This window comes from Terrapene carolina, unplaced genomic scaffold (assembly GCF_002925995.2).
Source record: "Terrapene carolina triunguis isolate 2854851 unplaced genomic scaffold, T_m_triunguis-2.0 Scaffold96, whole genome shotgun sequence".
Lineage (NCBI taxonomy): Eukaryota > Metazoa > Chordata > Testudines > Emydidae > Terrapene > Terrapene triunguis.
In genome coordinates, this window is record NW_020664447.1 from 38,782,680 (window position 1) to 38,808,178 (window position 25,499).

General features: G+C 46.6%; 2 protein-coding genes across 2 annotated transcripts in view; one reads left to right on the plus strand and one right to left on the minus strand.

Moving 5' to 3' along the window:
* The window catches only part of HEATR4 (HEAT repeat containing 4), a 45,922-nt gene extending 25,371 nt beyond the window's left edge, over positions 1 to 20,551 (minus strand). The window contains exons 1-8 of the mRNA XM_024197521.1: positions 19,614 to 20,551; positions 16,878 to 17,065; positions 15,247 to 15,390; positions 12,748 to 12,948; positions 12,226 to 12,369; positions 11,311 to 11,493; positions 8,698 to 8,858; positions 6,998 to 7,102 (exon numbers count right to left, since the gene is read on the minus strand). Coding sequence (XP_024053289.1) covers positions 6,998 to 7,102; positions 8,698 to 8,858; positions 11,311 to 11,493; positions 12,226 to 12,369; positions 12,748 to 12,948; positions 15,247 to 15,390; positions 16,878 to 17,065; positions 19,614 to 20,551 — 2,064 coding nt within the window. The remainder of the gene's footprint in view (positions 1 to 6,997; positions 7,103 to 8,697; positions 8,859 to 11,310; positions 11,494 to 12,225; positions 12,370 to 12,747; positions 12,949 to 15,246; positions 15,391 to 16,877; positions 17,066 to 19,613) is intronic.
* A 4,802-nt stretch (positions 20,552 to 25,353) lies between these two features.
* LOC112104907 (acyl-coenzyme A thioesterase 1-like) overlaps positions 25,354 to 25,499 on the plus strand; it is a 6,699-nt gene continuing 6,553 nt past the window's right edge. The window contains 1 exon segment of the mRNA XM_029911409.1: positions 25,354 to 25,366. Coding sequence (XP_029767269.1) covers positions 25,354 to 25,366 — 13 coding nt within the window.

Below are 25,499 nucleotides of genomic sequence, written 5' to 3' on the forward strand. Positions count from 1 at the left end.
TCATAACAAGAAATGATGCCTATTTCATAACAAACAAGGAAAACAATTGCTGGGTTGTTGTTGTTTTTACTTCAGTGCTTCTGTTGAAGTTTTTTTTGTTTTTGTTTTTGTTTTAAAATGTCAACAACAGTTTCTGAGTGGAAAACAGCATCCATATCTTGGCACCAAAGTAGGTGTTTCCCCTCCATATTTGATAACAGTAGCATATTGGGTATTGTTGGTTTGGCATCAGACATGCTGGCTTGTTGCCTGAATACACTAGCGAGGTGATCCTTTAACAAGAGATCACATCACCACCATTTTGCTTAGATTAAAACACAATTAGTTGATATTTTCTACTCTGCTATGTAAAACCTTCCATTTAGAGGAACATAAACAGAGAGCTGCTTCCTTTAGCAGCAGCTGTCACGAAGAGCAGTGTCCTGACTGAACTGTGTAACCTGCAGCTGAGAAGAAAGTACTAGAAGCATGGGCAGTAAGAAGGCCCAGTCCTGCTCCTACTGAAGTCAGTGAGAGTCTTGCCACTGACTTTAAAAAGGAGGAGGATCAAGGCCATACAAATCTGTGAGTAGTCAGTACAGAAGAGTCACAAATGTGTATCTTTAACTTGCCCAGAAGGTGTCACTACAGGACAACTCCTCGTTTGTGGAAGGTCAAAAAAAGGATCAATTTCTTCTATATCTAAAATACACTCTGGTCACAGCAAGCCAGTTCCATTAGGACCCAATCATGCAAGATATTGTGCACCTCTTGAGAGCAGCTGAGCACCCTCCACTTGACTGACTTCAGTAGGAGTGGAGGGTGCTCAGCCCCTTCCAGAATCAGCCCCTTCAAACCACCAGGAAGAATTAAACTTTCCTTTTTCTTCCAAATATCTTTGGACAAAGGAATTATTTTAATCTAATCTTATTTGATGTTCATATTTGTATATCACCCGTTCTAAATCGTCTATGGAATCAACTGTATCCAACAATGATGTGTTTTTAGTGAAACACAATGAGGAAGATGGGCCCGGGGAAAATATTGATAAGGAACAAATATTAAGTTGGTTGGGTTCAGCTATTTCCATTAACATGCCTTTCTCGGGCTTTCTAGGACAATATGGAGCTCCCCTCTTCCAGGTTAGTGAGGACTAACTGGAGCTTCATAGACACTGTCCTTTGTGTGTGTGTGGTGTTGGCAGGAGTTGCAAAAGAAGGTATCAATGCGTATTTGGATAATCAGGAAGGGGCTTAATCAGGATAGGTCATCCACTGGACCCTCCTGATTAGAGGCAAATCCAGCCCTTCCTCCATGAGTGTGGAGGGCTCCCAGGCTCCATGAGAGGGTCAGAATCTACTGCACAGAATGTCTGTAGAGTTGTTCTGCAGACTGGGGAAGGGGATCCCTCTCCCCAACCCCACATCTCACAGCAGCCACCTGTGTGTGAGAAGCCCCAGAAACAGGAATGGCCCAAATCTGGAGATAGTCCACGTGCACGAGGAGGCAGATTTAAGCACTAATGTTAACTCTTAGAGTTTGGAATTTTTTGTCTTGCAAGTCCTTGATTTCTTGACCCTAATACTAGTTTTTGTATATAATTTAAGTTATAGATCCTCAGAGACAGAAGCTGATCTGATTGGTTGAAATACATAACAAGTTAGTTCTCTAGGCTTAGTTCTAAAGGCAGAGCTGAGGCCTTACCTTGCTGCTTTGAGGGTATGTCTACACTATGAAATTAGGTCGCTATTATAGAAGTTGATTTTTAGAAATTGATTTTATATAGTCGATTGCATAAGTCGACGGAGTGCATCCTCACTACCATGGCTAGCATCGACTTACAGAGCGGTGCACTGTGAGTAGCTATCCCATAGTTTCCGCAGTCTCCGCCACCCATTGGAATTCTGGGTTAAGCTCCCAATGCCTGATGGGGCAAAAACATTGTTGCAGGTGGTTTTGGGTATATGTTGTCAGTCGCCCCTCCCTCTGTGAAAGCAACGGCAGACAATCGTTTCGCACCTTTTTTCTGTGCAGACACCATACCACGGCAAGCGTGCAGCCCGCTCAGCTCAGTTCACTGACACCACCGCTGTTATGTCCTGGGTGCTGCTGGCAGCAGACGGTGCAGTAGGACTGCTAACCGTTGTCATAAACCGCTTCCGCTGCAACTCTGCTCTGCTGCTATTGTCTCAATAGCATATTTCTCCATGTTGTCTGTCATGTGCTCCCAGGTACGTGCAGTAGTGTAGCTAGCGGGGTGCAGGGGAAGCAGCCGCTTCCCCTCAGCACATGTTCCATAAGCGGCGCCTTTCCAAAAGCGGCTGGAGGAGCGAGGGGGGGGCGCAGGCTGGCGGCCCGCAGCGCGGCCGGCAGCCATGGGGGGGCAGCGGGCACGGCAGGAGGAGCGGGGGGCGCAGCATGCGGCCCGCAGCATGGCCGGCAGCCGCGGCCGGAGGAGCGAGGGGGGGCGCAGACTGGGGGCCCGCAGTGCGGTCGGCAGCCATGGGGGGGCGGCGGGCGCGGCTGGAGGAGTGGGGGGGGGCGCAGAATGGCGGCCGGCAGCCGCGGCCGGAGGAGCGAGGGGGGAGGCCACGGGGGTGGCACGGCAGGGCCGGAGGAGCCATGGGGGAGGGAGGAGCGGTGCAGCTGGAGGAGGAGCCAAGGGGGGCGTGACCAGAGGAGGAGCCAAGGGGGGGCGCCTTTTTTATGTTTGCTCCCCCTCCTCTTATACGCTGGCTACGCCACTGGGTAATGTGTTCTTCCTTGGGAAATGTGCGCCGTGCTAACCATCGTCCTCTACCGCTTCTGCTGCAACTCTGCTCTCCTGCTCTTGCCTCGATAGCAAATTTCTCCGTGTTGTCTGTTATGGGCTCCCGGGTACGTGTGTTCTTCCTTGGGAAATGTGCACAGTGCTAACCGTCGTCCTCCACCGCTTCCGCTGAAACTCTGCTCTCCTGCAGACGCCATACCATGGCAAGCATGGAGCCCGCTCAGCTCACCGCTGCTGCTGTGAGCATTGTAAACACCTCGCGCATTATCCTGCAGTATGTGCAGAACCTGCAAAAGCAGGCAAGGAGGCAACGACAGCGCGATCACAATAGTGATGAGGACATGGACACAGACTTCTCTCAAAGCATGGGCCCTGGCAATTTGGACATCATGGTGATAATGGGGCAGGTTCATGCCGTAGAACGCTGATTCTGGGCCTGGGAAACAAGCACAGACTGGTGAGACCGCATAGTGTTGCAGGTCTGGGATGATTCCCAGTGGCTGCAAAACTTTCGCATGCGTAAGGGCACTTTCATGGAACTTTGTGACTTGCTTTCCCCTGCCTGAAGAGCAAGAATACCAAGATGAGAGCAGCCCTCACAGTTGAGAAACGAGTGGCGATAGCCCTCTGGAAGCTTGCAATGCCAGACAGCTACCGGTCAGTCAGGAATCAATTTGGAGTGGGTAAATCTACTGTGGAGGCTGCTGTGATCCAAGTAGCCAATGCAATCACTGAGCTGCTGCTATCAAGGGTAGTGACTCTGGGAAATGTGCAGGTCATAGTGGATGGCTTTGCTACAATGGGGTTCCCTAACTCTGGTGGGGCGATAGACGGAACGCATATCCCTATCTTGGCACTGGATCACCTTGGCAGCCAGTACGTAAACCGCAAGGGGTACTTTTCAATGGTGCTGCAAGCACTGGTGGATCACAAGGGACGTTTCACTAACATCAACGTGGGATGTCCAGGAAAGGTGCATGATGCTCGCATCTTCAGGAACTCTGGTCTGTTTGAACAGCTGCAGGAAGGAACTTACTTCCCAGACCAGAAAATTACCATTGGGGATGTTGAAATGCCTATAGTTATCCTTGGGGACCCAGCCTACCCCTTAATGCCATGGCTCATGAAGCCATACACAGGCACCCTGGACAGTAGTAAGGAGCAGTTCAACTATAGGCTGAGCAAGTGCAGAATGGTGGTAGAATGTGCATTTGGACGTTTAAAAGCTCGCTGGAGCAGTTTACTGACTCGGTTAGTCCTTAGCGAAACCAATATTCCCATCGTTATTACTGCTTGCTGTGTGCTCCACAATATCTGTGAGAGCAAGGGGGGAGACATTTATGGTGGGGTGGGAGGTTGAGGCAAACCGTCTGGCGGCCGATTATGCGCAGCCAGACACCAGGGCGATTAGAAGAGCACAGCTGGGCACCCTGCGCATCAGAGAAGCTTTGAAAACCAGTTTCATGACTGGCCAGGCTACGGTGTGACAGTTCTCTTTGTTTCTCCTTGATGAAAACCCACCCCCTTGGTTGACTACTTCCCTGTAAGCCAACCGACCTCCCCACTTCGATCACCGGTTTCAGAGGCAATAAAGTCATTACTGTTTTCAAATCATGCATTCTTTATTAATTCATCACACAAATAGGGGGAAAACTCGCAAGGTAGCCTGGGAGGGGTAGGTGAGGAGGGAAGCACCGGGTGGGGTGGTGGATGAGGGGAGGAGGGAAGGACAAGGCCACACTACAGTTCAAAACTTATTGAATGCCAGCCTTCTGTTGCTTGGGCAATCCTCTGGGGTGGAGTGGCTGGGTGCCCGTAGCCTCCCCTCCGCATTCTTGGGCGTCTGGGTGAGGAGGATATGGAACTTGGGGAGGAGGGCAGGCGGTTATACAGGGGCTGCAGCGGTGGTCTGTGCTCCTGCTGCCTTTCCTGCAGCTCCACCAGATGCCTGAGCATGTCAGTTTGCTCCCCCATTACCCTCAGCATTGCATCCTGCCTCCTCTCAGCGTGCTCCTCCCTCCTCTTATCACATTCATTTAACGCTTTCCTGGACTCTGCCATTGTTTGCCTCCACGCATGCTGCTGAGCTCTTTCAATGCAGGACGCCTGCATGAGCTCTGAGAACACGTCGTCGAGAGTGCGTTTTTTTTTGCCTTCTAATCTGCACTAGCCTCTGGGACGGAGATGATACGGGGAGTGTAGAAACATTTGCAGCTGCAGGAGGAAAAAAAGGGAGAGTAGTATTCAAAAAAATACATTTTAGAGAACAAAGGGAAGACTATTTCACACTGAATCAAGCGATTCACTTTATATAGCACATGTGCTTTTGGTACAAGGTCACATTTTGCCTCTTATATTGAGTGCCTGCCGGTTTGGTGTGAGACATCACGTACGCTCGGCTAGGCAACAGAATTTGGCTTGCAGGCAGCCATGGTAAGGCAAAGGGTTTTGGCTTCTTCAACCTTCATAACATGTGGGAACGGTTTCAAACAGCAGCGCCCTCTTTTCCCATACTAAGCAAAGCCTGTTGGGTTGGCCATTTAAAAGGAGGGGCTGCGGTTTTAGGGTGAATGTGCAGCACAATCCAAGCCCCTCCCCCCCGACCCAATTCTCTGGGATGATCGCTTCACCCTCCCCACCCACAGCATGGCTAGTATCAGGGAAGATCCCTGTCAGCCAAAAACGAACAGCTCAACATGAACGGGCCTCCCCCCACCGCGTGGCTAACAGCGGCGATGTTGTTTGAATGCCACCAAAGCCCGGGCCCATTCGCTGTAATGTTTTGTTCTGCAATGATTCCAGACTATTTGCTACTGGCTTGGCGTGGTAAATTACACCTCTACCCCGATATAACGCTGTCCTCGGGAGCCAAAAAATCTTACTGCGTTATAGGTGAAACTGCGTTATATCGAACTTGCTTTGATCCGCCGGAGTGCGCAGCCCCGCCCCCCCAGAGCGCTGCTTTACCCCGTTATATCCGAATTCGTGTTATATCGGGTCGCGTTATATCGGGGTAGAGGTGTAATCATTAAACACGCTTGTTTTTAAACCCTGTATTATATTTACAAAGGTACACTCACCAGAGGTGCCTTCTCCGGCTTCATGGTCCGGAAGCCCGGGTTGGAAGGGTATTAGCTCCAGGGTGATGAACAGTTCCTGGCTGCCGAGGAGAAGGGATTCTCCGCTTGCCTGTTGTGCGCTATCCTCAACCTCCTCTTCCTCCTCCTCCTCCTCCTCCTCATCTTCCTCATCCACAAAATCCTCATCCCTATTGCGTGAGACTCCAGTGGTGAGGTAGTGGTAGGGGCCACCCCTAGAATTGCATGCAGCTCAACATACTACTGGCATGTATGGGGCTCTGACCCGGAGCGACCGTTTGCATCCTTTGTTTTTTGGTAGGCTTGCCTCAGCTCCTTAACTTTTACGCAGCACTGCTGTGTGTCCCTGTTGTAGCCTCTGTCCATCATGCTCTTGGAGATTTTGGCAAATATATTGGCATTTCATCTTTTGGAATGGAGTTCTGCCTCCACAGATTCTTCTCCCCATACAGCGATCAGATCCAATACCTCCCGTTCAGTCCATGCTGGAGCTCTTTTGCGATTCTGGGACTCCATGGTCACCTGTGTTGATCAACTCGCCACGCTGGCCAAACAGGAAATGAAATTCAGAAGTTCCCGGGGCTTTTTCTGTCTACCTGGCCAGTGCATCTGAGTTGAGAGTGCTGTCCAGAGCGATCATAATGGAGCACTCTGGGATAGCTCCCGGAGGCCAATACCATCGAATTGCATCCACACTACCCCAAATTCGATCCAGCGAGGTCGATTTTAGAGCTAAACCCCTCGCCGGGGACGAGTACAGAAATCGATTTTAAGAGCCCTTTAAGTCGACAAAACAGGCTTGGTCGTGTGGACGAGTGCAGGGTTAAATCAATCTAACGCTGCTAAATTTGACCTAAACTCGTAGTGTAGACCAGGGCTGAGTTCTTGATCTCCACAGCACAAGATCTGCAACACCAGTGTCTGGGGCCTCTTTGGAGACAGGCATTTGCTACAGAAATTGACAGTGTTACACAGATATAGGAGGCAGCCTCTCCAGCTTTTGAAGGGACAATTTGGGAAAGGCTTAGCCAGGTTGCTAGCAGGAGGCACATTTTGTTGGTGGGGAGGAGAGGAACTACTTTGAACAGCTGTAATATGCTAACAGACTTTGAAAGTCACTTATGTCTAGGAAGCTTGAGGCAAGACTTACCTGGCTTACATACCCACGGATACGAGACAGCGCTCTGCAAGCCAAAATCCGATCTTTCCACTGACAGCTGTTCAGTTTGGCTGCCAGGAGGGAGTAAACCAAGCTCTGGAAGAGGGGTAAGTTGTTTACAAACAGTGCAGGGTAAAACAAGCACAGTATGAACTGGCATAGCATCTAGATCACAAAGGAGGAGCTAGTGGAGAAGGCTCAGGCTCACCCAGAAAGATCAAGGGCTGCCCACAGTATTTTATAGAAATGTTGCCTTATGCTACTTTGCCTAAGACTATTGACTGACTCTTGGTTGGCTAAAGAGGGAAGGGTTTTATGATACACTGTATAGAAAAATCACCTTATAAACCCCCCCAATAAAACCATCACGACAAATGAGAAGAGGATTTTGGCTTCTTTAGAAAGACCAAAGTGAGGGTGATGAAAGATGGTTAGAACTCTGCTAGAATCTCTTTTATCGTAAAGGAAGCATCATGGCCATGGCTCACAGACAGTTGGGGGAAGGAAATGATGAACCTTTGTATCTTTTAGGGCCTGGGAAATGAAAGCAGCAGAAACTCTTGCTGTGGGGAATGACAGATGGATAAATAGCAAAATTGGTTTTTCAATTTAATTTACTTTTATTTTATTTTTTTACTATATTTTCCTATCCAATAATAATTTACATTAAATGCAGAACCAAGAGACAAGTTGCACCTGCTCTCAAATGACTGAGGCTATGTTCAAAAAAAGAACAGGAGTACTTGTGGCACCTTAGAGACTAACAAATTTATTAGAGCATAAGCTTTCGTGGGCTGTAGCCCACGAAAGCTTATGCTCTAATAAATTTGTTAGTCTCTAAGGTGCCACAAGTACTCCTGTTCTTTTTGCGGATACAGACTAACACAGCTGCTACTCTGAAACCTGAAGCTATGTTCTACACTGCACACTTCTTGCAGCGGTGTGTAAGGTATGTGTAACTGCACGCCGCAGTGAAAAGCAGGCTGCATCCAAACTGCGGTATGTAGCTACACGTGTCAGTGAAAGGCTCCAGCAGCAGGCAGGTAGCAAGGAAAGGCTCAGCACTGAGGAGCTGCCAGAGCCTCTCCCCACTGCCTCCCCTTGGCCAGAGCCTTCTCCTGCTGCCAAAGTCTTTCACTGTGGCAGGGAAAGGCTCTGACAGCTCCCTGGGTGGAGAAAGACTCCAGAAGTGGGGAGGCAGCAGGACACTACACTGCTAAAAATAGCAATGTAGACAGGGGAGGCACTGCTTGGGCAAGTAGAGAGCCCTGTAGGGTACATACCCGGGAACTTACTTACAGGGTTCAGGCATGTCTTTACTTGCCTAAACAGTGCCTCACCATCTACACTGCTATTTATACCCACGCTTGGGGAGGGCATGCAGTGTATGTATTCTACACACCACTGAAAGGAGCATGCAGTGTAGACATACCCTGAGAAGACCTGAGATAGAGCTTTGAATAAAGTAAGAAATAAACCATAGCAGAACAGACTCTGCCCAAACATTTCTTGTAGAGTGTGAAAGTCACCCCTGTGCAGAGGTTCAGGATAAGGAGTTAAGTTGTGCTGGCCCTCTGCATGGGGTGAATTTCACCCAGGGAGACAGAGCCAGAAGGCAAGGCTGATCCCAGCCACACAGATCCTTCCTCTCTTTCTGTGGTGCTTCTCTCCTCCCCAGCAATGGTACCTACCGAGCGTTCGCTGAGCTGAGTTAATAGAAGACACGCTTGCTCCTCTGTGGTGCCATCGTTCTTATCAAACATCTGGGAAAGGATCTTTTTTACTACAGGGAAAGTGGCAATGCCCTCCAATGCTAGGCACTGTGCTGCTGCCCAGCTGTCTTCAGAATTACCTACCAACAAGGGGAAAGAGAGAGGAAGTTACTGTACAGCAGAATATATGATGTCAATGCTCTTCCCATACCACTTTCTTTAGTACATCTCAAAGCACTGAGAGTTCAAACCCCCTGCTCCCTCCAGCACTAATGTTCCATACTGCGTTGTACAATACCCCAAGTTTGGGCAAAGCCCCCAGGCTCTCACCACCCAGGTCCTGCAGAGTTGGCAAGCAAGTCATGAGGGCGGAAATATCTTATGCCACTCAACAGTGACCCCATGAGGCTGACTAAGCAACTCTGATGTGCTCCCAAGGGAGATATGCCCCATGAGGTACAATAAAATGAGGCCTCTTATTGGGTGGCAGGAAGTGTTACTGGGGTTACAAGAAGTTGTGGTGTGGGGGAATTGTATGGGATTCTTTGTGACCCTGTTTCTGATGTAAAAACTCACAGTAGGAGGGAGGGAAGAAGGGAATTATGCCACACAGTGTAAGTCTAGCCTTCTAGCAGTGATGTCATGATTCCTAAGGTTAACCAGGACCAACCTTGAATGAATCCTTGTTGCTAAATTCTGTTGCAAATGATAAATCCAGTAGTAGGTCTACATGTTAGGCCCATACAATAAGTTTTCCATCACTGTCAGGGGATAAGCAGCATTAATGTTTAGCGGGGAAGATGCCTAACTGCTCTGCTCAGCACCAGGAAGGAGTGTTTAATGACTGCACACACACAATTTCACCAATCAAAGCCTAGTCCTGGCATTTTAAGACCCTTAGGTTACATGATTCAGCTTCTCCTTAGTGTTTCCATGTGCCTGTGTTTTGGATGCTACTGCTATTGTTTCAGTTACCAAGTTACAATGGCTTCTTTACATTTATTCTGAATGGAAGGCGGCAGCAATGCCTGACCCATAACAAGGTTTAGCCCAATCCATAGCAGCTCTTTGCATTTACCTAGTATCTTTAATCATAAGATCTCCCAATGCTTTACAAACATTAATGAACTACAGTCTACAATACCCCTCTGAGATTGGTAAGTATCAGTCCCATTTTATTTAAGAGTAAACAGAGGCACATAACTTAATCATTGAGTACAAGGGCCCAGAACAAGTTACTGGCAGAGTCAGCAATAGAAATGGGAAATCCTGGCTACCAATTCCCTAGTGTAGTCATTAAACACTCCTTCCTGGTGCTGAGCAGAGCACACCAGAGAGAGACTCAAGATGAACTGAAGCAAGACAGACTGGGAAAGACAGAGACCTCATGGACAAGCACAATGTATGACCCTGGGAGGAGCGGGGACGGGGCACACTTGGGGGAGGGGGCAGAACTGGGTGGGAAAAGGGGCCTGGGGCAGGATGGGGCCAGGAAGAGGTGGGATGGGGTGGGGGCAGGGCCTGAGGCGAAGTTGGGGGTTGAGCACCCCGGGGCTCAGAGGAAGCCGGCGCCTGTGGTTCCTCGTGTGTTTGGAGAAGCAGGACTTTGTACATTACTAGTAAATAACAACAAGATTAAAAAAAACCACCACCAGAATCCATCATCAATTTCTACTCCCAACTGGAACACCCTCAAGGCTCCAAACTGTGACTCATGCTTGGGTCAACAGAATTATTAATAAAACATTAGTCCAGAAAATGGCACCAAGCGAGTGCCACTGCTTCAACTAAGCCTCTTAGAAATGATAGAGCATTAACCACAATGTTACCTTTGAAATGTGACATGCACCCAGACTCCTGAGATAACTAATTTAAAAGGAGCATGCATCTGAAGAAGTGAGGTTTTTACCCACGAAAACTTATGCCCAAATAAATCTGTTAGTCTTTAAGGTGCCACCAGACTCCTTGTTGTTTTAATTTAAAAGGAGTTTCCTCTTTTCCTAGAGCAAAACTAATAAATATCAGACACCTGTTTCTCTTCATAGGAAAGTCACCCAAAATATCTGCAGTTAGTTGCTGGGGCCACAAACTTCTTTCCAAACTATCTCTGCAGGGTGTCAGCTGGACACAGTATTCTTCACTTTCTGCCTAAAATGTAATGTAGTATTGCTGTGCACAGCGGAACAGCTGCGAAGCCCCAGCCCAGGAGGAATTGAATGTCTTTCAAGGATCAACCAGATCACCTCCCTTCTGTCTTGAATCAGAATGACATGAAATGGGTGCATGGAAGCACTGGTGGTTTAGCACATTACACTATCTTACAGAGGTTATCAATTCCAGTACCAGGCTCCTGGGGGCTGGCAGGGCATGTAATGTTCAGAGGCAGTGCACTCCAAACTGGGACAGTCCCCCTTCCCTCGCTTTCCGGTAACCCACTCTGCTAATAAACTGAATGGCTCTGGCTGGTTCTAGAGGGAGTGGCATCTAGCCTTCTCAGGCTGAAGTGTGTAGCTGCAAAGCAGGGATTTTTCAGTTGATGAAGGTGTAGGAGAAAAGTAAACAACAGAGGGAAGCAGCAGTAAAGCCACGTACCATGTATCAGAGCTTCCTTCATGATCATTTGTGCCTCATCGTTCCACATCCCTATGGTATAGTGGCACACGGCAGCTGCCATTCTCACATGGGCATTCTCATCCCTCAGAGTCTTTCTAAGCAAAGGCTGTAGTTCCACAGGCACATCCTGAATAACTGGGGCCTTTCCAATGCCATGTAGTCCTACAACTCAGGAAATAATGAGCTCTGAATAAGACAGCAGCTTCTCTCTCTCCCTCTATTACCCATACAGAAACAGCAACATATTTTCTATGCATTTGCCATATGGAATGTTTGACTAAATGTTCGATTTACAAATATACTGCAGTACCAATACTCTGCCTTTCTCAAACACCCCTCCCCCCCGAGGATCTCAAAGCATTTCACACCAAAAATGAATTAAGCTTCACAACCCACGGAACGGTAGCAAAGTATGTTCATCCCCATTTTACAGATAGACACACAGACAAAGAGAGGGCATGTAATTTGCCCAAGGACACATCAACAAGTCTGTGGCAAACCTGGGGATGCAATCTTATCTCCTCACTCCCACCCATGTGCATTAAGCACGAGACCATGCGCCTCTCATACTTCTATATATGCAGGATATCACATCTGGAGCCGAGGGGACGTGTTCAGAATTTGCATATATTTGAAAATAAGATTAATCAAACCCTTTGAATTTAGGGTACTTAAAACATGTCATTTATGAAATGACTTTAAAAGACTAGGCCCAAATGGAGCATTCTGATTGGCTGCCAGTGATGTCATATAACACAGCTTCCAATAATATTCAGTAACTTCAGGGGTCAGGCCATTCCCCTTGTTTTCATTCATAAACTATATTTCATAACAACAATCTGATTCCTCACATTAACAGTGTAAGTCAAGAATGTCAAATTAGGCTTCTCTCACCTGACTCCTGACTGTCACTGTCTAGTCTGGGTCGCTCCAACACTGCAGTGGCACAGGTTATTAGAGCTGTGACCCGAATGACATCATGTATATCTGTAAGGGCCCTCATTAAGCCTTCAATAGTTGCATTCTGCCACCGGGGAGCTGAGCAATAGAAAGGAAGGAGACAGAAGAAAATGTGTTCGGATAACAAAGAACTGGAATCTTTAACAGATCTACCCCAACTGTGAAAATGTCTCCCAAGGGAATTGGTGGAAGCTTCACCTCTGGATTCATTTTGAACTGGACAAAGCATTGGAGACTATACAGGAGAGAACAATCCTACACTGAGGGGACTGGATTACATGACCTCTTGGAATTAAAGATATTATTTATTGTTAAAGACCTATGAATAGGAAAGAGTTTAAAAAAGGTGATTAGAGACTGCCAGTTCCTCTTGCATGACCCACCAAGCAGACTAATGGCTACCTTCAGCCACTATAGACTAGAAAGACTGGAATTTCAATAAGCACATCTACTCACTCAGCTTCCAGGCGTTCTTCCATTGTTCCAGCATAGTTCTGAGGATATGTACATGCTGAGGCAGGACTTCTTTAGGTTCCTTGTGCTCATTTCTCCCTCGCCTGGCCTTTGCAGGAGATGACTCCTCACCCTTTTGTGCAAAGTCATCAGCAAGGGTAGGCAGAGCAATCCAACGGAAGGCTCCCCTCACAGGCCTCCGAACTGCTCAGACAACATTATTAGAAACAGATTAGCACCAGCCCACTTTATCCCTTGCCCAAAACAATCAGCTAAGAAAGACCACAAACCTCAGTGCTTTTCAAATAAATTGTATGATCCACTTCTTGTACCTAGCCTTCTCTCACTAGCCTCACTGACATTAAATATTTTAAAAACAAAAAAATCCCTTACAGAATAGGGGGGAGGGGGAGAAAGAGAGAGATCTTGTGTTTACTTCAGTAAATCGGTAGGGTGATGAGACAAAAATCTAAGTGGATGGAGAGATATAAAGGCAGGACACTGGATACTTTAACACAGGGAATTTAAGGGTGGATGAAGACTTGGAAGCTGCCCCCTTTGAGTAGAATTAAGACTTATATCTCAAACAGTGTGTTTTCCAAAAACGTAGATAAGGCATTTTTCTAAAAAAAAAAAAAAAAGGTGAATGTAGGGTTTGTTCAATAGCTCGGAAGACTGAAGCCTCCATACACTCATAGAACAGCTACAGCACAAGTTGAAGCAGTGCAAGGGATACTCATATGATTAGAGAGGTGTTTCCTCTGTCCCCATGAAAGCTTGTCCATATTTGGCCAAGTTACAAGCCCCTGAAAATTGCCAGTTGTATATGTTTAGTAGAACTTGTTCAAGACTTGTCCTTAATTTTATGAACATTCCAATTGCACTACATGTGCTTCCAGGCTCCAATGAGCCTCCTGCATCATTCTGGAGGGGTCTCAAAACACTATCTTCCTCCAAATAAGACAGAAAAAAAAAACCTGACCCTCCTTCTTCTCCTCTTACCACTTGTCCCCCTTGAAATATTCTTTGGCATAGCAGAGGATACACTGAACTGTCCAGAAAACCATAAGTTCTAGATCCACCTCTTCTACTGACTGACGTTAATAATTTTTCAAACTTGAGTTTTTATTGAGTATGGCCTCATACCTCTACTGTAACGGAGAAGTCTGTATCAGTCCCTTTTCATTTTACAGAGGGAATGTGAAAGATTGCAAAAGGTCACAGAGCAGGGAAGGAACGGAACCCAGGTCGCTAATATACAGATCCAAGTCACATCCACTTAGTTGCACTGCCTCTCTGAAAGAATCTGCCAAATCTATGTACTTGGATATGTTGGCTGTAACAGGGAGCTACTCCTGCATATATAACCCATTCTTTCCTGTGCTTAAATATCCTCCTCAAGTAGCTATTTCATGGAGGATAACAGTCTACTGCTGCTTCCAGCTAAGGAATTATTCCTTTAGCTTCAATTGTAGAGATCTGTGCTGTGAATCTAAAGGTCCTAGGGTCCAAAGTCTGCTGATGACTCTTGTGGGGGGGTCTTTACAGTTGCACATAATATAATTTATTGTGGGTTCCTCCTCCATGCTTTTTATTATTACATTAAAAGAACATTATTAAGGTTGCAAACTTAAGCACTCAAAAGTTAGGAAGTGTCTATGTAACCTTAATACTGCCCCTTTGTGGGTATGCATACAATTTTCAATTACACGATAATATATTATTACAGGACTTGATACAGGGACAGGGGTCTTGCTGTAAAAGAGTGGATGAGTAAAAAACTCTTGCTGAAAGGAACCCTCCACTTCAACAGACTCTGGCTACAGAAAGCCAAATTCTCTGCTCAAAAGACTGTCACCTCGGGAATCTATATTTGACCTGTGGACAGGGCCGGCTCTGGCTTTTTTGCCGGGGAGGGCGGCCGGAGCCCCTGGGGGGGGCGGCAAGCCCCGGCGGCGGCTCCGGTCTCCCCCCCGGCGGCCAGAGCGCCGGGGGCAGGGCGGCGAGAGGACGGCGAGCCCCGGCTGGGGCTCGGCTCGGCTCTCCCCCCGGCAGCCAGAGCGCCGCGCCGCCCCCCTCCAGGTGCCGCCCCAAGCACCAGCTTGGGTGCTTGGTGCCTGGAGCCGGCCCTGCCTGTGGAGGTTCCTCAAAAAATCAAATGGAGTTGAGAAGTCTAACCTACAGCAGGAGTACTCATCCTTTTTCATACCTTGATCCCACATTCAGCTCCTCTCAACTAATACTGCTCAAATGTACCCTAGAATCCTTCGCACTAGCTCGTCTGGCACTTCAAAGACTATACCACAAAATCACCACATTGCTTTACATGGTACTGCTTAGGAGGACTCAGTTGCAAGTAACCATGCAAGTCTACTTCAATGGAAAGCCAGAGACAAGAAACGGGAGTGATTTCCCCTAAACTATCTCCTTTGAGAGTCATGGTCTACTGGTTAAGAAGCAGTTCTCTATTCAGTGTCCCCCAGGCTGGCACAGGTCTCTTACCTGCCCCTTTCTGTGGCTTGAAACTCCAGTGCTCTGGAGGTCTCGGGAAGTGCTGCTGGAGGTGTTTGTGGTACTCATCGTGATTCTCCAGGATGAAATGATCCTTTCCCCTCTCAGCTACCTGATGGACAATCTTGACTGTCCCTAAATGTACACAGGTACAAATAACTAAATTGGAGAGCTTCACTGTCTATATACTCTGTCAGGCTTTGTAGATCAGAAACACATATAAAGAGAGGGATAAATCCATTATTTCTCCCAGTACCTCTGAGAATGCTCTGGAACAGCTATTGTTGCTGCTGGGAGGGGCCTCACAATGTAGCCTAGGGAGAATTGTAGGAATCAGTTACAATGTAGCTGTGGCTTTGGAGCTGTTGGGTCCATTTCAGCAATTAATTTCACAACTATGACCAGCATATCAACTTTGCAACAAAGCCAGCCCAGAGGTCAATTGACCGGGGGTCACTCCTGAAGCTAGATCTCTCTCCAGCAACACACAACTAGTAGGCTAGCTACCCACTATTTTGTCTCCTTTAAATATGGATGAAGGTCTTTTCCCACTGAATTCTCTTTTCCTGTGAATGAAGGGGCAGATCACAACTTCACAGGGTCTACACAGATAAGAGCACAGGGCTCATATGTTAGCAATACCAGCATGAACATGGCAAAATTATTTAATGGAAGACTCACCATCAACACCAAAAAACAAGTTAAAAATAGTTTCAGGGACTGCCCCAGTGCCCCGCCCTCGCCAATTTCTTTGGCTTTACAATCACATTTTTCTTGTTTCTTTAAAATGCTTTTCTCCCCACTGTTGCTGTGTGAAAGACCCACACAAGCTGCAGGGGAAACTGACTAAACATCCATAGGAAACCGTGGATCGGACTATTCACAAAATGCTGCCAAATACACATCATGAACAAACTGAAGAGAGAAAACATTTTCTTTAATCTCTTTTTGTTATAGTGATCTTCGATTTTGGACAGAAGTCTGGTTAAATTGATGGTGCCCCTTTAACAACTTCTTATCTCAAGCTCTAGGCACTTGTTCGATTATTTAAAATACACACAAGGAACAACAAACATCCAAACAAACAACTTGTCCATTCAAATCTGCCTCAATTGCCAAATGATAGAATATCAAGGAATATAAGATTATCCCGATTCTTAATACTTTCTGTCCTCCACCTTCTCCCATCCCCAAAAGCCCAGGAAAATAGACAGACCTTTCAGTGTATCTAAAAAAGTCATCTATAGGACCAATGAAGCGAGTGAGTTCCAGAGTCAAGGATCCCTCATGGTGCAGAGAGCTCTCTGCGTGCAGCAGCAAACAAGCAGGCTGCCGCATTCTACACTAACAAGTTTTTCAGATGGGCTCAAGCTGTGGCCCACATAGAGTGCACGTCATTATGAGGCACTAGTCCTTTGGGATTAAAAGTGTTAATATAGTTAAATCAAGAAACTCCTACAGCTTTTACAACAGTTGCCATATTTTTTAGTTCATAACACTTGATTCAAAGTCACTAATCCTGTGGTTCCAGGTTGCTTCTTGTGTACCCGGGCCTGGCCAGATCATCTATCCACCACATAAAATCATGCATAGGAATTGGTAGGATGTTTGGTTCACATTACCAAAGTAGAGCTCCTGCTCAAAGGCGTTCTTAGTGGAGTAGGAGTATTTCCCAACACGGGAGTTCAGCCGTTCCCGGTTCTTCAAAGATGATGCCGGTCTAAGACACTTCTTTCCTATTATATGAGCTGTACTGTTAGTACCAACTGGGTCATCTGTCCAAAGCACCCTCGGGCAGTAAGCAGGTACCCTGACAGAAAAGAAACATGCTGTTAGCCTAGCATTGGCTTATAGCAGGAGTAATTAGGGGGAAAGGGGAGAGTATGGGCAAGAATGCCCTTTTGCTGTATTTATCAAAAATTGCATTTAATATCCATTGTATGCTGTTCTAAAAATATTCAAATAGCTCTGAACTTGGCATTCCAGGAATGCTTACATTACCTTGGTCATTACCTATCTCATTTTGATATGCTGCTTCATTACACAAACACTTTTTTTTTGCTACAGCTCACTCCACTCTGCTTCATTCAGCACAGTTTGGCTGGTGTGCAACAATCTGATATTTTTTGCTCACTGTTTAATGCGCATTCCACAACCTCATTCCCTGCACTCACTTCCTTGCCTTCTAACAAAGAAAAAAAAAGTCCCTGATGTCTTGGGAGGAGAGATGTGGATACATTTATCTTCTGTGTGCACTTCACAATTTTGGGAGATCCTCAGATAGGTGATAGGCATCATATCAAATACACAAATGTAAGGCCATGCTAGCCACTCTGGGGGGAACGAAGAGGTCCCTTTAAGACGGATTTTAAATTAAATCCTTACCAGGATACCTATGCATGTCGGGGCGGAAAATGACCACCATAAACTGCTGGTCAGGATGGCTTCTTGTGAGTGTGCACTGTCACTACACCAGATGAAAGGCCATCCTGTCTCAAAGACTAAGAGTATCACTTTAAACATTTCTGTTCCCTGGAGCAACTTCAAGATCATCTGCGTCACTCCATTTTGGCCATCTGCCATCACAGCACTTTACCATCATCTGGGTGGGTAGAATCAGTGAACCCATTTCCCTCTGCAGAGTACCTCTGCATGGAACTGCCAGCCAGGCTGAAAGCACCTCTTGGAGGAGGCTAGCTCAGCATCTGTAACAGACCTGGTCCTCAGTAAGCCACCCAAACCTGCTAGAACTATATGTCTCAGAGCAATAACCAGGTTATATGATTCACCTGGGACCCCATTCCTTGTCTGAGGATCTATCCAGTAGCACTTATAATGGCATCAGAAGAAGCCATGTTTTAACCCTCCATCTCCCAACATAAGGAAAAATACTATGCTGGCAGTCACTATTAAATGAGAAGTCTTGCATCTCAGTTATTGCAACATGCTCTTCTCTGGCCTGGACAAATGAAAACTTCCCCTGCTCATATCCATTCAGAATGTTGCTGCAAAGATCATTTTCCTAGCCTGTCACTTTGACCACGTCATCCCGCTCTTTGCATCCCTACACTGGCTCCCCCTTCTCTATTGAATCAAACATAAGCTACTTGTCTTCACTTTCAAAGCCCTTCACAGTCAATCCCACCCCTTCTATCATCTCTTATTCGCTATTGAACTGTTGAGGCTTGCTTCCGATTGGCCTGTGAAGCCAGCCTCCACTGCCCACTGATTACATTTTCAAACACCTTCATGCTTTTTCCCATGCTGCCCCTCACATCTGGGAGAAGCTCCCCATAAACATCTGCAAAACTCTCTCATTGCCATCTGTCAAGACCCTCCTCAAAACTTTCCTTTGCCACGATACATACAAAAAAAACTTACCCGCAGTTAGGCTGTTGGTGTGCTGAGACCACTGCCTATCATGCTGGCCAATATTGTCTTATTGTTTCCTCACAGTCTCCCCCCCGCCTCCCCTCACACACACCTCTGTCTATATCTGTTATCTCTTGTCTTATATTTAGATTATAAGCTCTTTGGGACAGGGCTCGTCTTTATGTTCTGTGTTTGTGCAGTGCCTAGCACAACGGGGTCCTGGTGCATGACTGGGGCTCCTAGGAGCTATGGCAATATAAATAGTAAGATAAGGAGATGGGAGAAAGGGAAGGGTAATGTTAGCCTGACAACAAAAGATGTGGGTATTAGCTCACCTTGAAAAGACTAAGTAGAGCTAGCTGGGAATTTTCCAATGGAACATTTTTCTGTCAAAAAAATGCGAATTTATTGAAAACAAAACATTTTGTGGGAAAGTGTCAATTTTTATGAAACTTTCACAGAAACCTGTTTGTTTCCTCCCAGCTAGCCTGCCTCCCTGGTTCCTGGGCAGGCTAACTGGATGACAGCGGGGCAGCCGGGCTTCTAGGGTTCCTGGTTCTGCGGCAGCCTGCCTGGTGGCTGCCAGACAGACAGAAATCCCAGGGCTTTCAGGACTTCCTGGCTCCTGGACAGCCCACCAGGCAGGCAACTGAGGAGCTGGGAAGCCCTGGGAGCCTTGGCTACCAAGCTACCAGGCGCCTCAGCAGCTTACTTGGTAGGTTGCCACAAAGCCACAGCTCCCAGGGAGCCTGGGGAACATACTGTGTTTCAGAAACACGAATACATTCCTGTTTCAGTGTTTCTGAAACAAAACAAAATGCACTCCCAGTTCCTCAAAGAATTTCTTGGTTTGGGATTTTCAAAGCATTTTCCAAAACTTTGACATTTTTCTACAGAACTGGGAATGTGTTTGCCACTCAGTTCTAAGCCAAAAGAGGGAATTGCATGTACTGCACTATTACACCTATTGAATGAGTCCTTCTCACCTGTAATAAACTGGAAGCAGTGTCTCTGGTTTCTTCTCCACATGGCTCTGGGGACTGACTTCCACGGCATCTTCTTCTGCTTGAATTGAATCCAATAATCTCAACTCGCTTTCAGAAGAGAGTTCATCCCTGATTCTGTTCCAGTCAAACTTTTGTTTCTTGAAGCCATGGACATTCTGAATCCAACCACCCCAGGCAGTCTGCTGATTCACAATCCACTGAGCTGTGGACCTATTCAGCTTCTCCAATAGCATTTGCTCCCATCCCCGGGCCTCGCTCTTTGATTCTTGGATGTTATCCATGGGTACTCTCTTTGCCTGTCTTCTGGTCATGGAGGATGATAACATTTCATAGGATTCTGTCAGGAATGTCTGTGAGGCAGGAGATTCACAAGGAAGAGAAGGAGTAATAGGCGGCAGAGATGACTCTCTGAGTGAGCTGTCCAGTTTGGCGCTCTGCAGTCTCTTTTCCATGGGGCCTTTAATCCTGGTGTCCTTAGGTGGGGAAAAATCCAATTTCATATGGCAAGGTGGTTGCTTCAGAGGGCAAAGCTTGAATGGTTGTTGCCCTACTTTCTTAGCCGTGGGTTCTTTCCTTTTTGGCTTTTGGATGATGTCAGAAGTACTGTAGAGATCCTTGAAATCACACTCTTTATAGGGCAGGCTTTGCAGTCCTCTGTGCTTCACAACTTCCTTGGAGAACCTCAGGTCTGTGGCTATCTTCAAGAAGTACTTTTTCTGGTAGAGCCTATAGTGCTGCTTGGAAAGGCAAAAGTCTTGCAAGGGCGTGGAGGCCTTTGTAGTCTGAGAGCTCGCAGTAGAGCCGCTGCGCAACACCAAGCGCCCAGCTGGGTCATCACTGTCCTCAGAGACTGTGACCCTCAGTTCAGCATTAAGAGGGAATGGATTATTGCTCTTGTAAAAGGCTGATATTTTCATCCTGCCAGCACCGGTGAAACGCCTCAGTGCTGATGCTGACAAAACACTTTAAAACATAAAGATCAGTTTGAAGAGCTATGTTAATACATCAGCATCTCATAGTTCTCCAAGGCATTGCTGGAGTCCATCAAAATAATGAATGTTACAAAGAAGAAGGCCACCCCAGTTTATCCCATTCCATCATGCAGGAAAGGGGAGCTCCACCGTAGCAACTTCCCCTATTGCCAGTGGAAGCATCTTTTAACACTGAAGATGCATTCAGTTTGCATTTCTAGAAGACACACTTCCCTAGCACCAGCTGGTATGAAGCTGATTTGGCATGGGAATAGGGCAGCAGGTCAGCAACAGTGCTGACAGATCTGGTACAATTAACTCCTTTGCCAGGTTCAGCAAAGCAATTAAATACATGCTTAAACTCCACTGAAAATGGACTTAAGCATGTGCTTAAGTGCTTTGTTGAACTGGAGCCTACATTTCTGTGAATGATAAAGGAAGGACAAAGGAGAAAAGGAATGGAGAATGGAACAAAGAATTAGAGAGAGAAAAAGAAAATAAGCAAAGATCCACTCTTTCCCATTAACTTGTTCTCTTTACTCGTTGATACAGCCATTCCACATCACAGGCAGAGCACAGGCAGACGAAATTCATACTACTCCCACATCATCCTGCCCTGACAGAGAGAAGTGCCCATCTAGGAATAAAAAAGACTAGTTCCATTTACATTATTCATTCAGTCCTACCATATTTTATTGCCCTTCCTCCCACCCCACCCCTCAATCAACACTGCTCTTCCATGCTGTAAGAGTCACACAGACATATCTTTTGTCTTTTTTAGACCTTTTATAGGGAGTTGTTCCTGCTTGCAAAGATGCTGAATTGATAGCCTTGGAAAATGAAGGGCTCCCTTTGTCCACAGAACAGGTGGGAGTCATGGAAGCTTTCCCACCCCATCAGGATGCCTCACCCAAACCTGAAGGGACTGCTAAGTATCCCCACTCCGTCAGCCTTTCTGCCTATGCTTCCATTTAGAAAGGTGGTTTTGTAACAGACAGTTGTCCAATAGGATCTCTGTCCTTCAAATTAATTTCATACAGTCCACTTCATCCACCCAGTGGTAACAACAACTTTTGTTCACTACTACTCTCAGTGGGATTCGAACCAGAAACATTGAGATGAAACACTCAGTGCATAACCAATTCCACGAACCATCATACCCCACCTGATTTATTTCCCTATCAGTCAGCACTTGCTGTTTGACTCATATGCTGTCTGATTCCACTGATATTCTATATGAACTCTACTGAAGCTAGCAAAAAACAAAAATCACCACCTAGAAAGGCAGGAAAGACTTTGTATTTACCTTATAGAATGGCTCCTACAGTCTTGGTCTTGTACAAACAGGCACAATCAGCTATTCCTTGCATGCTAAATCTCAGTTTCTTTGGATCTCAAAGGCCCACCCCCAAGCTGTTTACAGTAGTTGCCTGGCAACTGGTGATGTACTTCAATTCCACCAAGTGTCATTTGTCCCTATAGACAATCAGTTATTCATTTTTAAATAAAGCTCCCTATTTTTAAATAACAGAAACACTTATTATTGAGAGCTACCTCATTTTGTTAGGGATTTTTTTTTAATCTTCAATTTTACATTATCTTTTATTAATTGCTGTTAGAGCCTTTTATGCAACACTATATAAGCTCCAATCAGCATTCCTACATAAATCTGATTTTTTTATGGGACAAATATTTGTGCTTAGCATAAACACAGTGTATAAGTTCTCATTCAGAGAACATTACCTTTGGCTCTCCACTCCCCACAGCATTGTGTTAAATTTTGATCCTACGACAGATTGTAAGTTCTTCAGGGGAGAGATTTTTTATATTATGTATCTTGTGTAGTGCCGAACATGTTGTCAGCCCTTAACAAGTGAAAAAATAAGATAGGAATAACTGTTTGAATTTTTTTAGACTAATTTCAAGATGGGCCTACTTTATTTTAAAACAAAACTTGCCTCACTTTTGTTATTACTTTTTATTTGTGAAGTTTCAACAGTTTACAAACATTTACAAATAGAGAGACAGTCCCTTCCTTAAGTAGGTTACAGTCCAAAAGATGGGCAGAAAGAAGACAAAAGTACATTGGGAAACCCAGAGGACAACAATAACTTATCTAAGAGAGATAATACTGGAAGAGATTTGTCCAGAATGAATACAACTATATAATTCCCTTTCATTGCAAAGGCGCTGACCTCTCACTTACACGCTTACTGCAATTGCAATGGCCTGACAGTCTGTGTGTTGTCTGTAAATAGCCTGAGAACAACATGCTCCAGTCAGTCCCCAGCATGCCCCACTCCACACCCCCAACACACACTTGGCTTGTGGAGGTACCAGCACAGAGATATTCTAGCAGGTCTACTCAAGCCAGGCAACCCTCTTATGCCAGTTTCTGCTCCCTTAATGCCACCCGAGAAGTGTAAAGGGGGACAGGGCAGAACAGAGAATCAGCCCTTCAACCTTCAAATCTTTCCTTTAAAAAACACATTTCTTTCAATTATCTGACCTCCACTTCAGTGCTATCCATTTCTCCTCCTTTGCCTTGCCTTGTTCTCCAGTGTAAAAATGTGTTCACTCATTCAAAACATTTCATACCTTGTTTGTTGGTACTTCCCCCCCACCCCATTCCTTCATTTGTTCTTCTTTGTCTGTTGTCATTTCCTCTGTTCATTGTAAGATCTTTGGGACATGAATAGTGACTTTATTTCTGGAAAGCACCATGCAAGCTTTTGTAGTGCTATATAGATATTTCATCCTCCTCATGCAGGCTGACCAGCTCCCAGGGCCAGCTCTAGGATTTTTGCCGCCCACAGCAAAAACAATTTTGCCCCCCCCCCCCGTTTTTTAATTACCCCACCCCCGGCCCCACCTCAACTCCGCCCCTTCCCCAAATCCCCAGCCCTGCCTCCTCCCCCCAGGCTCTCAAGCCTAGGAGGGAGGGGGGGGGAGAAGCGGCGCCCGTGCTGCAGCCTCTTGGAGTCTCCCCCTCCCTCCCAGGCTCTCAAGCCTGGAAGGGAGGGGGAGCAGCGGCGCGCGAAACAACTGTTTCGCGCGCCGCGGCCCCTCGGGATCGCCCCCTCCCTCCCAGGTTTGAGAGCCTGGGAGGGAGGGGGAGACTCCGAGTGGCCGCGGCGCGGGCGTTTTCTTGGGTAACTGGACCAGAGGACAAAACATGCTACTGTCAATTGTTTCCACTAGATCTGGGTTGGGCTTTCTTTGTACCAGCAGTTGATTAGTCTTAGAGAATCCAGGATACATGAAATTGCTAAAGGCACCAGGATTCACTAGCACAAGCTGGGTGCAATTCACCTTAGTTGTAGCTGGGACCCAGAGATTGAGAAAGAACTGTGGGTGCAGAGGATGACAGTTCGTGGCTGCCAAGATGCATATGGGCAGAAGAGCAGACCTGGTTGAAGACTCGACTCTGAGGTTATGTCCAGCTATAAACCATCTAATGGGACTGGACACAACCATATTTGTGTATGCTGGAGGTCTGGATTTAAGGGGGCACTCAGTGGCAAAGTGGCCCTGCCCCCCACAATAGTGGCAAAGACTATTCTGCCACTGATACTCCTTCTCCTGATCTGTGAGGAGTCTTTGCGTCAAATAAATCTGCATAGGGTCTGGCTCTGGGACAGCTTGAGGCAATGGCTGGACTGAAACAGGAGTCATGGGTATGACTTCTTCTTTTCTTGGTGACGTTTGAACAAACAACTGTCAGTTCGGAGGCACAGTTCTATAGACAAGTGCAAACTAGCGGGAGGTTCAAACTCTGCCAGTACATCTTTCACATTGTCATTCAGACCCTGGCAGAAATGGTATAACTGTGCCACCTCTTTCCACTCTGTATTGACAATCAGACACTGAAAATGGGCAGCACAGGCCAAGATGGACCAATAGTCCTAATGGAGAAATGCTAGGGCAGCTTCGGTGGTATAGGAGTGATTCTGATCATCAAATAGTATGGAGAAGGCATGGATAAACTTGTCAAAGTTACTGAGGATTGGGGTGGCCATTCCAGGAGCAGGAAGGCCCAATCCAGTGATTCATTGATCAATAAACTGATAATAAGTCCCATCTTGGCCCAACCATCAGGATACATCGCAGGACTCTTCAGGAACAAAAGGCGGCAGTGGTTATGAACACAACAGACTTTCTGGTGGTTCCCATCAAATCTTTCTTGCTATGGAACCTTCAGGCCGTGTTTTAAAGTCAGCATGGCTAGCAGGACTGGGGTTACCATGGCTGCTGAGATCTGTGAACAGAGGGAAGCATTCTTCAGATGCAACTGGGCAACTTGACCCCAAAAGCTCTGGGACCAACTCTGTCATCTCAGTGATGGACATTCCAGGGGTCTCCATCCCAGCTGCTGGAGCTGGGCAGACTGCTCAAACTATCAGAAACTCAGAAGTGAATGGTCAGGCCGAGTGGTTGAAGCAGTGGCAGTCAGGTCTAATGGTCAAAGCAGTAGTGATCAGGCAGCCAGGGGTGAGAGCACAAGCAAGGCAGGAGCAGGAGTAGGTACAGGCTGGTGGTGGAACAGGAGCAGGAGCGGACACAGGCTGGAACAGGAGCAGGAACAAGAGCAGTCTGTCAGAACCACCAAGTGGTGGGGGATACTCCCAGCAACGTAGCAACATTGAGCAGACAGGAGTAACTGCTCTCATTGATTGCTTATATCCCCAGTGTTGGGGTCATCTGGTTAGACCTTTGGCTGTGGATTGGCTTAGCCCTGGTTGATTGACATGGAACCCTCAGGTAATCAGGATCAGGAACATGTATGAGGCTCAGGCTCATCAGGCTCAGAAATGACTCATTACAAGTAGCTCCTTAAGACATTTAACTAGGGTTACCATACGTCCGGATTTTCCCGGACAGGTCCGGCTTTTGG